The sequence below is a fragment of the Oryza sativa genome, chromosome 11, assembly GCF_034140825.1.
Source record: "Oryza sativa Japonica Group chromosome 11, ASM3414082v1".
NCBI lineage: Eukaryota > Viridiplantae > Streptophyta > Magnoliopsida > Poales > Poaceae > Oryza > Oryza sativa.
Genome location: NC_089045.1, coordinates 7997665 through 8009508, shown reverse-complemented (window position 1 = coordinate 8009508; position 11844 = coordinate 7997665). Strand labels below are relative to the sequence as shown.

The 11844-nt window shown below is 40.5% G+C and overlaps 2 protein-coding genes across 2 annotated transcripts; both read left to right on the top strand.

Moving 5' to 3' along the window:
- The first annotated feature begins 303 nt into the window (after window positions 1-303).
- LOC107277040 (uncharacterized) lies at window positions 304-858 on the top strand. The gene has a single exon (XM_015760703.2). The coding sequence runs from the start codon at window positions 304-306 to the stop codon at window positions 856-858; it is 555 nt and encodes a 184-aa protein (XP_015616189.2).
- A 7051-nt stretch (window positions 859-7909) lies between these two features.
- Window positions 7910-8738, top strand: LOC4350169 (uncharacterized). The gene has a single exon (XM_015761025.3). The coding sequence runs from the start codon at window positions 7977-7979 to the stop codon at window positions 8436-8438; it is 462 nt and encodes a 153-aa protein (XP_015616511.1). The 5' UTR covers window positions 7910-7976; the 3' UTR covers window positions 8439-8738.
- Window positions 8739-11844: the final 3106 nt, after the last annotated feature.

Below are 11844 nucleotides of genomic sequence, written 5' to 3'. Positions count from 1 at the left end.
GCATGTGGATACTCTCTTATGTAATAATTAATTTCAAATAGTAATTAACTACAATTACCATGTTGTATCTGTTAACTTCCATACATAATTGATTATAATTAAGGTGCCCTCTATCTCTTTGATTTTGTACTCTAGAATGATTATCTGCGGCTCTAAATTACCTTATAATTCATGACACCATGAAGCTATATATATACACATACACATTATTAGGTTAACTTGTACTTGTAAGAAATACAATTAGCCAGCCATTAGCCATTCTTTCTTCGATTCCATTTTTCCATATTAATCAAGCTCCAAGCCATGGCCAGCATCAACCACCATCTCCTCCTCGCCGCCGCGGCCGCCGTCCTTCTCCTCGCCGCCGCCGCCACCGCCACGGCCTCCCGTGTCACCGTCACCAGCTTAGCGAACACGACGTCGTCGTCGGTGGCTGCCCTCGGCAGCAGTGGCATCATCGCCGGCGGCCGAGCGGCGAACGCGTCGGCGAACACGACGGCGGCGGCGGAGCCGACGGTGTACGAGATGCTGGGGAAGTACGGGTTCCCGCCGGGGATCCTGCCGGCGGGCGCGCAGGGGTACACGCTGGACGCCGGCGACGGGTCGTTCCAGGTGACCCTCCCCGGCGACTGCGTCGTCGACGTCCAGGGGTACAAGCTCCGGTACCGGAGCAACATCTACGGCAACGTGCGCGCCGGCTCCATCGACGGCCTCGACGGCGTCAGCGTCAAGATCGCCATCGTCTGGGTCGGCATCCACGACGTCGAGGCCGACGGCGGCGACGTCACGTTCCACGCCAGCGCCATCTCCAAGTCGTCGCCAGCCGACGGATTCCAGACCAGCCCCAGCTGCCAGTGATCGCCGACGTCGGCGACGGCGGCGCGGCGGCGGTGTCGGCGGCGGCGGCTTCACCAGCTAGCTCGTGATGCATATTGCAATTCAGTGTTGCTCTGGATGCTAGCTAGCTGCTTAATTATATATTAAAGTTTACTAGTAGTTTATTACTGCTGTTAGGTTTTTTGAAATAGTTTAGCTGGAAGCCTGGAACTAATTAAGCAATTTACAGGTTAATTTGAATGCCATCGATTGATTCTGTGATGTTCTGTTATTCTTGTGATTGCAAGTTTGAATTATTACACTATATATGTCATCCCACCTACAAAACTATCGTGTTCAACTGTTCAGATGTGCAGTAACTAAAAAACAAATATACTTGAAGAAAAATGAAAATGTAGAATCGCCTGCGGCCAGCGTTGTGAAATTTAAAACGAAATTTTCAAACAAAAAATGAATTTAATCAACAAAATTACAGAAATTTGACCCACGGGCCACGGGCCTCACATCCTCAGCTTTGGATCGCATCAAAGTCCATCCAATCCAATGCAGAGGATGAGAGGCCCGTGGCCATAGATGTACCTAGAAAGTTGGCCGCCATCGCCGGCGATTGTTATGCAATTAACGTATACTCCCTTCGTCTCAAAATATAAGCCCTATTTTTTTTCACTGTTTTCAATGATATATTTTGATTATTAATTTATTTCATGTTATGTTTTGAATGAATAGAAATTAGCATCATATGAAAATACTTCAAAATATGAATCTATAGAGATAGAGATATGGTTAATATTATTATTGGTCAAAAAGCTACCGATTTGATATATAGTGTAAAAAAAAGAGGGAAAACTCGCTTAAATTATGGACCCTACCTCAGATCTCAAACATGAAATAGGTGTGGGCTTATTATTTTTTATTTGTGCCAATCAAAATTTAAACTTGAGACATATGGTTCAACGTACTACCGTATTGAATTGCATGTTCCCACTACTAAAAAACGAACATACAGATGACAGATCAATACTATAATTACCGAAAATGGTATAACCGTCACCTATATTACTTTTCCGGCCCACGTGCTTGCCCACGGAAGAGACATTACCACAAACCGGCACCTTTCTCCTCAAATAGGTGCCAGTTTTTTAAATAGAACTGGCACAGATTTACCCTGTTAGAGAAAGGTGCTGGTTTTGAACTTAAAATCCAGCACCTTTCATTTCCGTCTCATCGGAGTAGTTGACGTGGGGCCCACAATAGAACTGGTAGCTTTGAGGCAGTCAGAGAAAGGTACTGGTTGAACTAAAGAACCAGCACCTTTGAGCCCTCCATCCCTGGAAGTAACTGTTGGAGGGCCCACTAAGTACAAAAGTTTAAGGTAATGTAATGAGCAAAGAATAGGAAATTTACTTGTATACTACAACATTTCTAAGTACCACTAACACATACACATGATGCATCATCTCAATTTCATGGCAAAGAGATCGTTGCTCGCAGAAAGTTAGTGGGGGTGAAAACTCTCTTTGCCGAGCGCCTTGGAGCAACTGGATAAATAACAACGGCGGCGCTTCCTTTGGGCTGGCACGGGGGACATCACGGGTGGAAAATGTAAAGGTAAGGACGTGCATGCCAACCAGATAGGGAGGCCTCAGCATACTGAGCTTGGAGAAATTCACAAGGGCATTTCGGCTGCGCTGGCTATGGCATGAATAGAAAGACCCGAGCAAGCCTTGGGTGGGCCTCGAGATGCCTTCTGATGAAATTGACAAGACCCTCTTCGCAGCGGCAACAAATCTATCGATCGGCAATGGAAACACAGCTCGCTTCTGGGACTCGCCTTGGGCTGATGGACGTAGGCCAAAAGACGCCATGCCACTTGCTTACGCAATCTCTAAGAGAAAAGGAAAATCCTTACGCTAGGGAAAGGAGAACGACTCATGGGTTGGAGATCTGGACCTAGAAGCGATCCCGCCAATCGCGCTTGAGCTCATTGATCAGCTTGTGGCCTTGTGGATTGCGGTCCGCAACGTGCATCTGAGTGACGAACAGCCCCATCAGATCGGTTGGAAGTTCACCAGTGACAGACACTACTCGGCATCCTCAGCTTATCAAGCGCAATGTTTTGGGGGTTCCAGCACAACCTTCGACTCGCTGATCTGGAAGGTCTGGGCACCTGGGAAATGCAAGCTTCATGCCTGGCTTATTATCCAAAACAGAGTGTGGACCTTTGACAGACTTGCGACCAGGGGCTGGCAGAATAACATATGCTGTCCTTTTTGCAAAAGAGATGATGAAACGGCTCTACACCTTGTTGCTGAATGTCGATACTCAAAAAGGATATGGACCTCTATAGCCAGCTGGGTGGGTAGCTAACTTCTTGAACCCGGCCACTGGGCAGCTACTCAGTCGGTCCTAGAATGGTTGGAAAATCAGGTAAACATGGCAGAGGTGCCTAAGAAGGGACTGCGCACCCTCATCCTCCTCGTCGTGTGGGAAATTTGGAAGGAAAGGAACCAGCGGATCTTCGAGCACAAGGAGTCCACAACTACATACCCGCTTGCTAAAATCAAAGAAGAGGCTAGGCTTTGGATGCTAGTCGGCGCTAAGAGGCTGCGAGAGCTCCTACCGCTTCTTGTATAGTGTATAGCTGTATTAAATTTTTCCTTTTTTATCACTAGGGGTTGTATTTTTCTCCCGCTATATTCAATGAAAAGGCACAGTCTCGTGCTGTTTTTCCTTAAAAAAAACTCTCTTTGCCCAATAGAGCAGTCTTGCACTGTGCCCGGAGAGGGAAGGAAAACACCGGAACGATCACGTACGATAGATACCTCCTCCAATGAGAGGTATATACCTCTTAAGTATATATATATAACTTCAAGAGATATACACTAGGTATATACCTATTGAATCTTATTTTACTATAAAGTTAAAACCCACTAACTTCTAAAACTCAATATGTAAGTGTGCCACATCATTACCCACTAGCAATAATTATTATCTAGATTATTTTAAATCACATACAGGTATGCAACATCATTATTTACTAGAAATTAGTATCTAGAGTATTTTAAATATCATACAAACATGACATATCATTTACAATTTTGTTATATTTTTAGAACTCAACATGCAAGCAATGTTAAATCATTATAGATCCCCACATTATTTAAACATATATTCATTCATATATTCCGCAATAAAGCGTGAGGTATCAACTAGTAGTATATATACCTATACCTCGGAAAAACCAAAAAAAAAGTGAGGAACATAGGCAAGGATGAGTTTCCACTCCTATTCAAACCTGCAAGATTAGTTTTAGTACATCTATTTATGGAGAGAGATATTTTAAGTATGAGGAGGTATATGAGGATGGGAGAAAACCTCATATACATACCATTGAATATTTTGGATGGAGTTTATCTAACCATGTAAGGACATGCATAAAGGTAATTAGTATACTGGAGCATGATATGCTGTGTGTGTGTAAGAGAGAGAGAGAGAGAGAGAGAGAGAGAGAGAGAGAAGATTTAACTCTTTCCCTTAGCGATGGAGGAATCAAAAGACAACACACAATAATAAAGATCATACATTGGAAAATCAATCCCTGATTACCAATTATTCACGGTGGATGGCGACCTGTAACCTTAACAATGCCGTCAAAAGTAGTCGACGGTCAAGATATAGTGGATATAGTGACAGTGGGTGGAGGAATTTGACGAACAAGGGCTCAGGGTGACGGATAGTCTGAAGAATGAGGGGTGATGCCAATATATGAGGGTGGTGTGGGCTTAGGGGCACACAGATGTGCTTGGAGATCAAACATTGGAGGTGTTGGGTTTTGACCAATGGCTTGGTTTTTCGGAGTCATCACTGAAAATCATTGAATGGAGGAGGCTTTCGAGGCTCCATTATGGATAGGAGATGGGCAAAAAGGGGAAAAACAAATTAAACAAGGGATGAGAGAGATGGGGGCGAGGTAGGGTTGGGGGTGGGGGGGGGGGAGGGATAAAAATTCGATAGATAAATTAATTCTTGGAGAACCATCTTCTATTGTAACTATTGTACATGAATTCAGGTTGCATGGACAACTGTACTTACGCAATGCAATATCGGGTTAACTATTGAATATGCCCTATAACGTGGCACGGTTTGGGTTTCAGTTTCGTGCTGATGTGCTGGCTACTGGTGGTACAGTAACAAATTACTCAAATTACTGATGTGCATGGTTTCCAATTGAAAATGCCAAAGGGAACTCACTTTGCGGTTAACTCTACGAGAGTAATGCATTAATAGAGTCAACTTGGGAAAGAATCCAATCATAATAGATATAACACAATATTGCTCTACCTGGAAGGAATTTGTCTAACCCATACAACAACATGTATGAAGGTAATTATGGTATACTATACTAGTCCATAAAGATTATGGTCCTACAGTCGATAGAGCGGCCAGATTTAACGGGTGGTCCTAGTGGTCCCGGACCACCCAAAAATTATTTGGCCCAAGGCTCAGGTAGTTATACTTGTAATCTCTATTATAATAAAAATTGAAGATGTTTTTGTCAGTACTTTGATACGTCATCCGTGTATAAGTTGGTTTTTAAGTTCGTTCGCTTTTAAAAATACATATCCGTATTTGAGTCAGGTTTTAAATTCATTCGTTTTTAGAAATATAATAGGGGTCGTATAAGAAATCTCTTTTTTAAAAAATAACACGCTAACTTGAGATGATCGAACTCATAATTGCAATTCATGATTTTATAGAAAAATATATATCCAAACGAATTCTCATATTGAATTTTACCTTAGCTGAACTGTATAACAATAATAAGACTTAATTAAACTGTATAGCAATAATAAGATTAAAATAACATTCACCCGTTATAATACACGAGTATTTTTTTCTAGTAAAAAGAAAAAAAAGAAAAGAAAGAAAGAGGCGAAGTCGAAGCGATGGTCGTTGCGTCTATCCCCTTCGCGTCTCTCCGCAACGAACTCCGTGCGTGTGTGGGCGCCTGCCATCTTGCTTGCACGCCTGCTGCGTCCACACGTACGCTGCGTCTCTCCGGCCGGCCTTTGGCTTGGCTAGGGTACGAGGGCACTAGGTCAGGGCAGCATCAGCGACCCTGCAGGATGCAGATGCGGCGGCTTCCGCCCGGTGGCAGGGTGCGGCGACTGGCTTTCCGACGTACGTGTGGGCGCAACAGCTAGCTAGCTAGCGTGCAAGCAAGATGCAAGGGATTGGTGTAGCCGTATTGGCAGGTGACTAATGATTAAGCAATCAGATCGTTTAATGATAAATATATATAGTAACATCAGATTTACATAATTAATATTTTAAAATTTTTTGTTATTAATATATAGTCAAAATTTAAAAAAGTAAGTTTGACTTCGCACTATTCTAAAAATGCTTATATTTTAGGACGGAGGAAGTAATCTTCTTTAAATATTTTTAGTCGTATAGTATATATTGGCATAGTTAAATTTATGGTGTTTTATAATTTTTTCTATAAGTCGGACCGTTTGTACCCTAAAATCTAGATACGCCAAGTGGCCAGAGTTAGTAGATCTGGTGACTAATGGTATTGGGGGCAACGGTCGCCAGGCCACTAGACATCAATGGAGATTGCATGGGTTAATTACAAGGCTTTGAAGTCATTTAAGGATATCGTCGAGCTAGGAGGTTTTGAGGCTAAGGAGACAAAAATATAGGAGGCATGGTTGAAAAAATTTGGAAAAGGAAAAGAAAAGGGAGGAGAGACGCGCGAGGAGGGGGGGTAGAAATTCAATGGATACACTTATATACATTTCTTGTTTCAACTGTTGTATACAATATTTGTCAAAAATGATGATTTGTCTACATGGATAACCCACGTGTGCGGAGTGGGCTTAGGTGGTGTTTGGATCCAGAGACTAAATTTTAGTCTATGTCATATCGGATGTTTTAACACTAATTGGATGTATTAAAACGTTGACTAATAATAAAACTAATTGCATAAATGAGAGCTGATTCACGAGATAAATTTTTTAAGCCTAATTAATCCATAATTAGCATATATTTACTGTAGCATCACATAGGCTAATTATGGATTAATTAGGCTCAATAGATTTGTCTCACGAATTATTCCAAGGTTTGTTATTAGTCTACGTTTATTATTTCTAATTTGTGTCCAAACATCCGATTTGGATCCAAACAGAGCCTTAACTACTCAACATGTCCTTTATAGTGGTACAGTTTCTCGCTCATGTTGCAGCTAACCCAATATCAGTGTTTGCAATTTCGGTCCATAATTTTTGATGGAGAACACGGTAGAGAAAACCCCCAGTAAAGAATTATATTAAAAGAGGATAAATACAAAGAAGAATTACAACAGGTTTAACCAGGAGGATATAGGAGAGATCTCTCATCTAAATTTAAACGGTAAATTAAGGAGAGGGAGGTCATTCTTGAAATTCCCCCCGCATGACGCTATTTTGCCCAACTTCCAACTTTTTCTTTTTTTTAGTTTGGTCAAAAATTGTTCAATTTGTTTAAAAAAACGTTCCCAAAAAATTGTAGATTCCGGCGCGCCTTGGCAGAAATATGCAAAATAAACTGCAAACTATAACCCCTACCAGGGTTCACAATTTCGGATCATTTCGGTTCTATCGAACCCCGATATGATATTATTTCGGCCGAAATTTTTATTTTTTTTATTTTTTCCATCAATTTAGTAATATTTTGTTCAAATTTGATCAAATTTTATTTTAAAATTCATATAATTTCGGACGGTACTATTTCGGCCACCACCGATACAAACAACTAAACCGAAAGATAAAACCCTGACCCCTACTATACATTAGCAAATTATATCGTAGGAGTATCACATTTCAATTCAGGTGGTATATCCAGTAACAAGTGCATGCCTCATCTGTCTTGTACTTATCTTTAGCTTATTTCTGATGATTGCAATATATTTATTGTATATGTATCTTTAGAAGCTGATTCATCCTGCAATTACCATACTCCAAATTCAAAATATACTCACCATTTATCATTTGGATATATCTATAAAAGGGCATAAATATAGTATATCACCACTCACCTACACATCTTGGTCATACACTTCACTCGGTAGTATACTCCAAGCTAAGCTTAGCACAAACATGGCGAAACTCATCTTCCTCCTCGCAATGGTGGCATTTGCATCCACCCTCCTCGTATCCATCGCCGGCGCAGCCGACAACTCGACCTCGCCGTCGTCGCCGTCGGCCGACCCGACGGCGTACGACATGCTGCAGAGGTTCGGGTTCCCCGTCGGCATCCTCCCGCAGGGCGTGCAGGGGTACAAGCTCGGCGACGACGGGTCCTCCTTCGAGGTGTACCTCGCCGGCGACTGCGAGTTCCGGGCGGCGAAGAAGTACGTGCTCCACTACAGCAGCCGCGTCGCCGGCCAGATCGCCGCCGGCTCCATCACCTCCCTGGAGGGGGTGAAGGTGAAGGAGGCGTTCGCGTGGTTCCGCATCTCGGAGGTCGACGTCGACGGCGACCAGATCAAGCTCCACGTCGGCCTCTACACCGCCACCGTCGCCGCCGACCAGCTCGCCGTCAGCCCCCAGTGCAACTGACGGCCGCCGGCGATCGATTGATTCATCATTTCTCTTAATTAATTTGTTGCAGTGTTGTTTATTTGATGTGTTCAAGTAAGAGTAATCAATTACGTCATTTTGTTACTGTCACGGGAGGTACTGCGAGGTACCAACGAGATTAATTCACGATACATACGTCGTGGTACCTCCTTAGGAATTGTCAGAAGAAGATTGTAATGGGTTATGTTGAGAGCTGCGATAATTTGAGAGAGACGATGGAAATGGGTGGTGATGTTTTATAAGAACTTTAATACATGGGGAGAGAAAATTTTGTGTGCATGGATAAAATGTTTTTTTTTTATTTTTTGGTTGTCTAGTAACAGTACACAGAAGAAGAGCGTTCATGTCGACGGATGGCATTTTTGTTTACTCATAAATGGTTGCATAAAGATTAGCCTCATATATTCGTGGAATGCAAAAATAGCAAAACCATCAACAACTTCTGTAATTAGAAGAGATATATATATATATATATATATATATATATATATATATATATATATATATATATATATATATATATATATATATATATATATATATATATATATATATATATATATCTATATATATATATATATATATATATATATATATATATATATATATATGACACTCATATGGGGCACCATGGTGCCCGGGCACCATGGTTTCAAATGCACAAAATTACTCAAATTTTTCAAAATTTTTAAATTGTGAGTATATACCTAGTTATAAGAATTCGATTCATACATATATCTATCAACAAAACAACTCAAATTTAACTTTATTTCACAATTCATGATTACATACCTAACTAATTATATGTATGGATGCTATATACCTAGAATCAAAATCTAACAAAAACAAGTTCAAATTCAGTTCAAACTTGCTTTGAACTAGTTAGTAAAGTAGTTAATGTTAATACCTAAATAATTGAAAAAGTTTCATACTCATTTGAATTGGTTATATACTCAATTTCAACAATGGTGCCCGGGCACCATGGAGCACCAAACAAATTTACTATATATATATATATATATATATATATGTGTGTGTGTATTTAATATGGTTTGCATATATCCATATAGGGAATTCCGTGGGCATAAAAATTAGTCTATATTGAATACTTGAAACGCTGCTTGCTTTCTCTATTTTATTAGAGTGCCACGTGGCAACATGAGAGTGTTTTGAGGGAGCCACGTGACAGCTTGAGAGTGTTTATAGGGAGTTTCATGGACGTTTAGTATATAATAGATAGATAGATAGATATATATGGTTTACATATATCCATAGGGAATTCAGTGGGCAAAAAAAATAGTCTATATTGAATACTTGAAATGCTGCATGCTTTCATTTAGAAATAAAATGCCAAAAGATCCTACAGAATCGATAATATACTATATTTGCGACCGGATTGATTATTGGGCCATTTTGCACAAGGAGAAGCGAACGCAAAGATGACTACTATAGGGATCGCAACTGCTAAAGCAAGTGGCATGTGAAGTGTTCGGAGAGAAACTTGGATGGAACTTCAATGGCAGAAGGTTACAATGAAGAGTCATTGCTCAGTCAAAAAAAAAAGAAAAAAGAAGAGTCATTGCTTCGTAGAAGAGGACCCATGGCTGTATGATAAAACTAGGCGAAATTTGCTACAAGACATTTAAATTATGTGGTCTTTAGTGGTGGACATCGCAAAAGTTTGGTTCAATCAGTGTGGTTATGATTTTCCTTTAGCATTAGTTGGTCGAGGTGGTTTGGTGTTTAGCATGTGTTGTTTAGCCAGATGGTGGGGTGGGAGCATCTGCGCGAGCTAAAGAAAAAAGGTTTGATATACAGCTATTAGTTTAGATCTTGCAGAGGTGTGAGGTGATGCTCTGTAATGTTCCCTGCTGCATTTCTAGTACTCCCTTTGTTCTAAAGTATAGTAAGTTTTAGCTGCGAATCTAGATAAAAGTTATTATATTTTGAAATAGATGGAGTAACAGAAATGAGAGAGGAATGTCAGAGCAGGTGGTGTAATGCTGAGTATTCAGCTTGCAGCTAGCTGCACTCAGCATGTTTCTGCTATTTTGTCATGGATGTGAGCGCCACTGAAAATAGTCCGGAGGCACCAGAATTCAATTGAGCGTTTCATCCGTTTCTTTTCAGTTCCTTGACCGAATAAGAGGAAAAAGAAAGCCAAGACGTTGCTGAAAGTTTGCAGCACAAACCCTGTCGCTTGCTCTGTCCGTTTTCTTCAGTTTCGTCAGACACTGTAGCAGTTCTACAACCTGTTCAGGTTAGCAGCGATTCACTGAGCGACAGTACGAGAATTTCTGACAAGAAATCGTTCTCTTTCTTTCCCAAAAAAAATAAAAAAATGAGTGTCTTCTGATTTCGGCAGGTAAGGGCTGAGTTCGAACCTTATGTTCTCCTCATGGAAAATGAGGTGACCTATTAGCGCATTAATAATTAGGTATTAGGTAAAAATATTTAAAAATAATTAATATAATTTTTAAAGAAACTTTCCCATAATTTGTTTTACCAAAAACGTATTGTTTAGCAGTTCGGAAAGTGTGCATGCGTAAACGAGAGGGTAAAAAGTTTGGGAAATGGGAGGAAAGAACAAAATCGCTGCTAATGGGCTGAGAACTATATGGGCCATTAGTTGCAGGCCTTCGATAAATCGACATTCCTAACAAGCATACACCTTTAGTTACTTATATGAAATTGCTAATTAGTGCGTACACGCCATCGGCGCAAGTCGCGCGTGTTTCTGGTCCATGCGTTACACGCGGCCCACGCCCACACGTAGCCCATCTCTTCCTTTGTTTTTCTTTTTTTGCAATTTTCTTTTTCTTTTTAGATTTCCTCAGATTTTTCATTGTTTTTTCCGCATTTTTTTTAATTTTCAGTGCATGTGTTTTCAAATATTTGAGTTGAAAGTTTTCAAATTTTGATTTGAAAACTTTCAAATCTTTGATTTCAAAGTTTTCAAATCTTTTAAATTGAAAGTTTTCAAATTTTGACTAGAAAATTTTTCAATCAGAATTAAAAGTTTCAAATATCAAGTTGAAAGTTTTCAAATCTAGAGTCGAAAGTTTTCAAATTTGGGTTGAAAGTTTTCAAATCTAGATTGAGAGTTTCAAATCCGAGACGAAAGTTTTCTAAATCTGAGTTAAAAGTTTTATGTATGTATTATTATTTAAAAAAACTTATACTAACAATTATTATTAGCGCTAATTAATGGTCATCAACACTAATCAGCGTTATTTGAGGAGAAGAGGCCGAGAGGGGGGCGTGCGTGGCTGCGCCAGTTATGCAGCTAGCGCACACGCCCCCATTAGGAATCTCCTTACACTGGTGGAGAAACCATCTTTCGTCGGTCGGCCGATTTCCACAATAGTCCCGGATGCAATAAAAA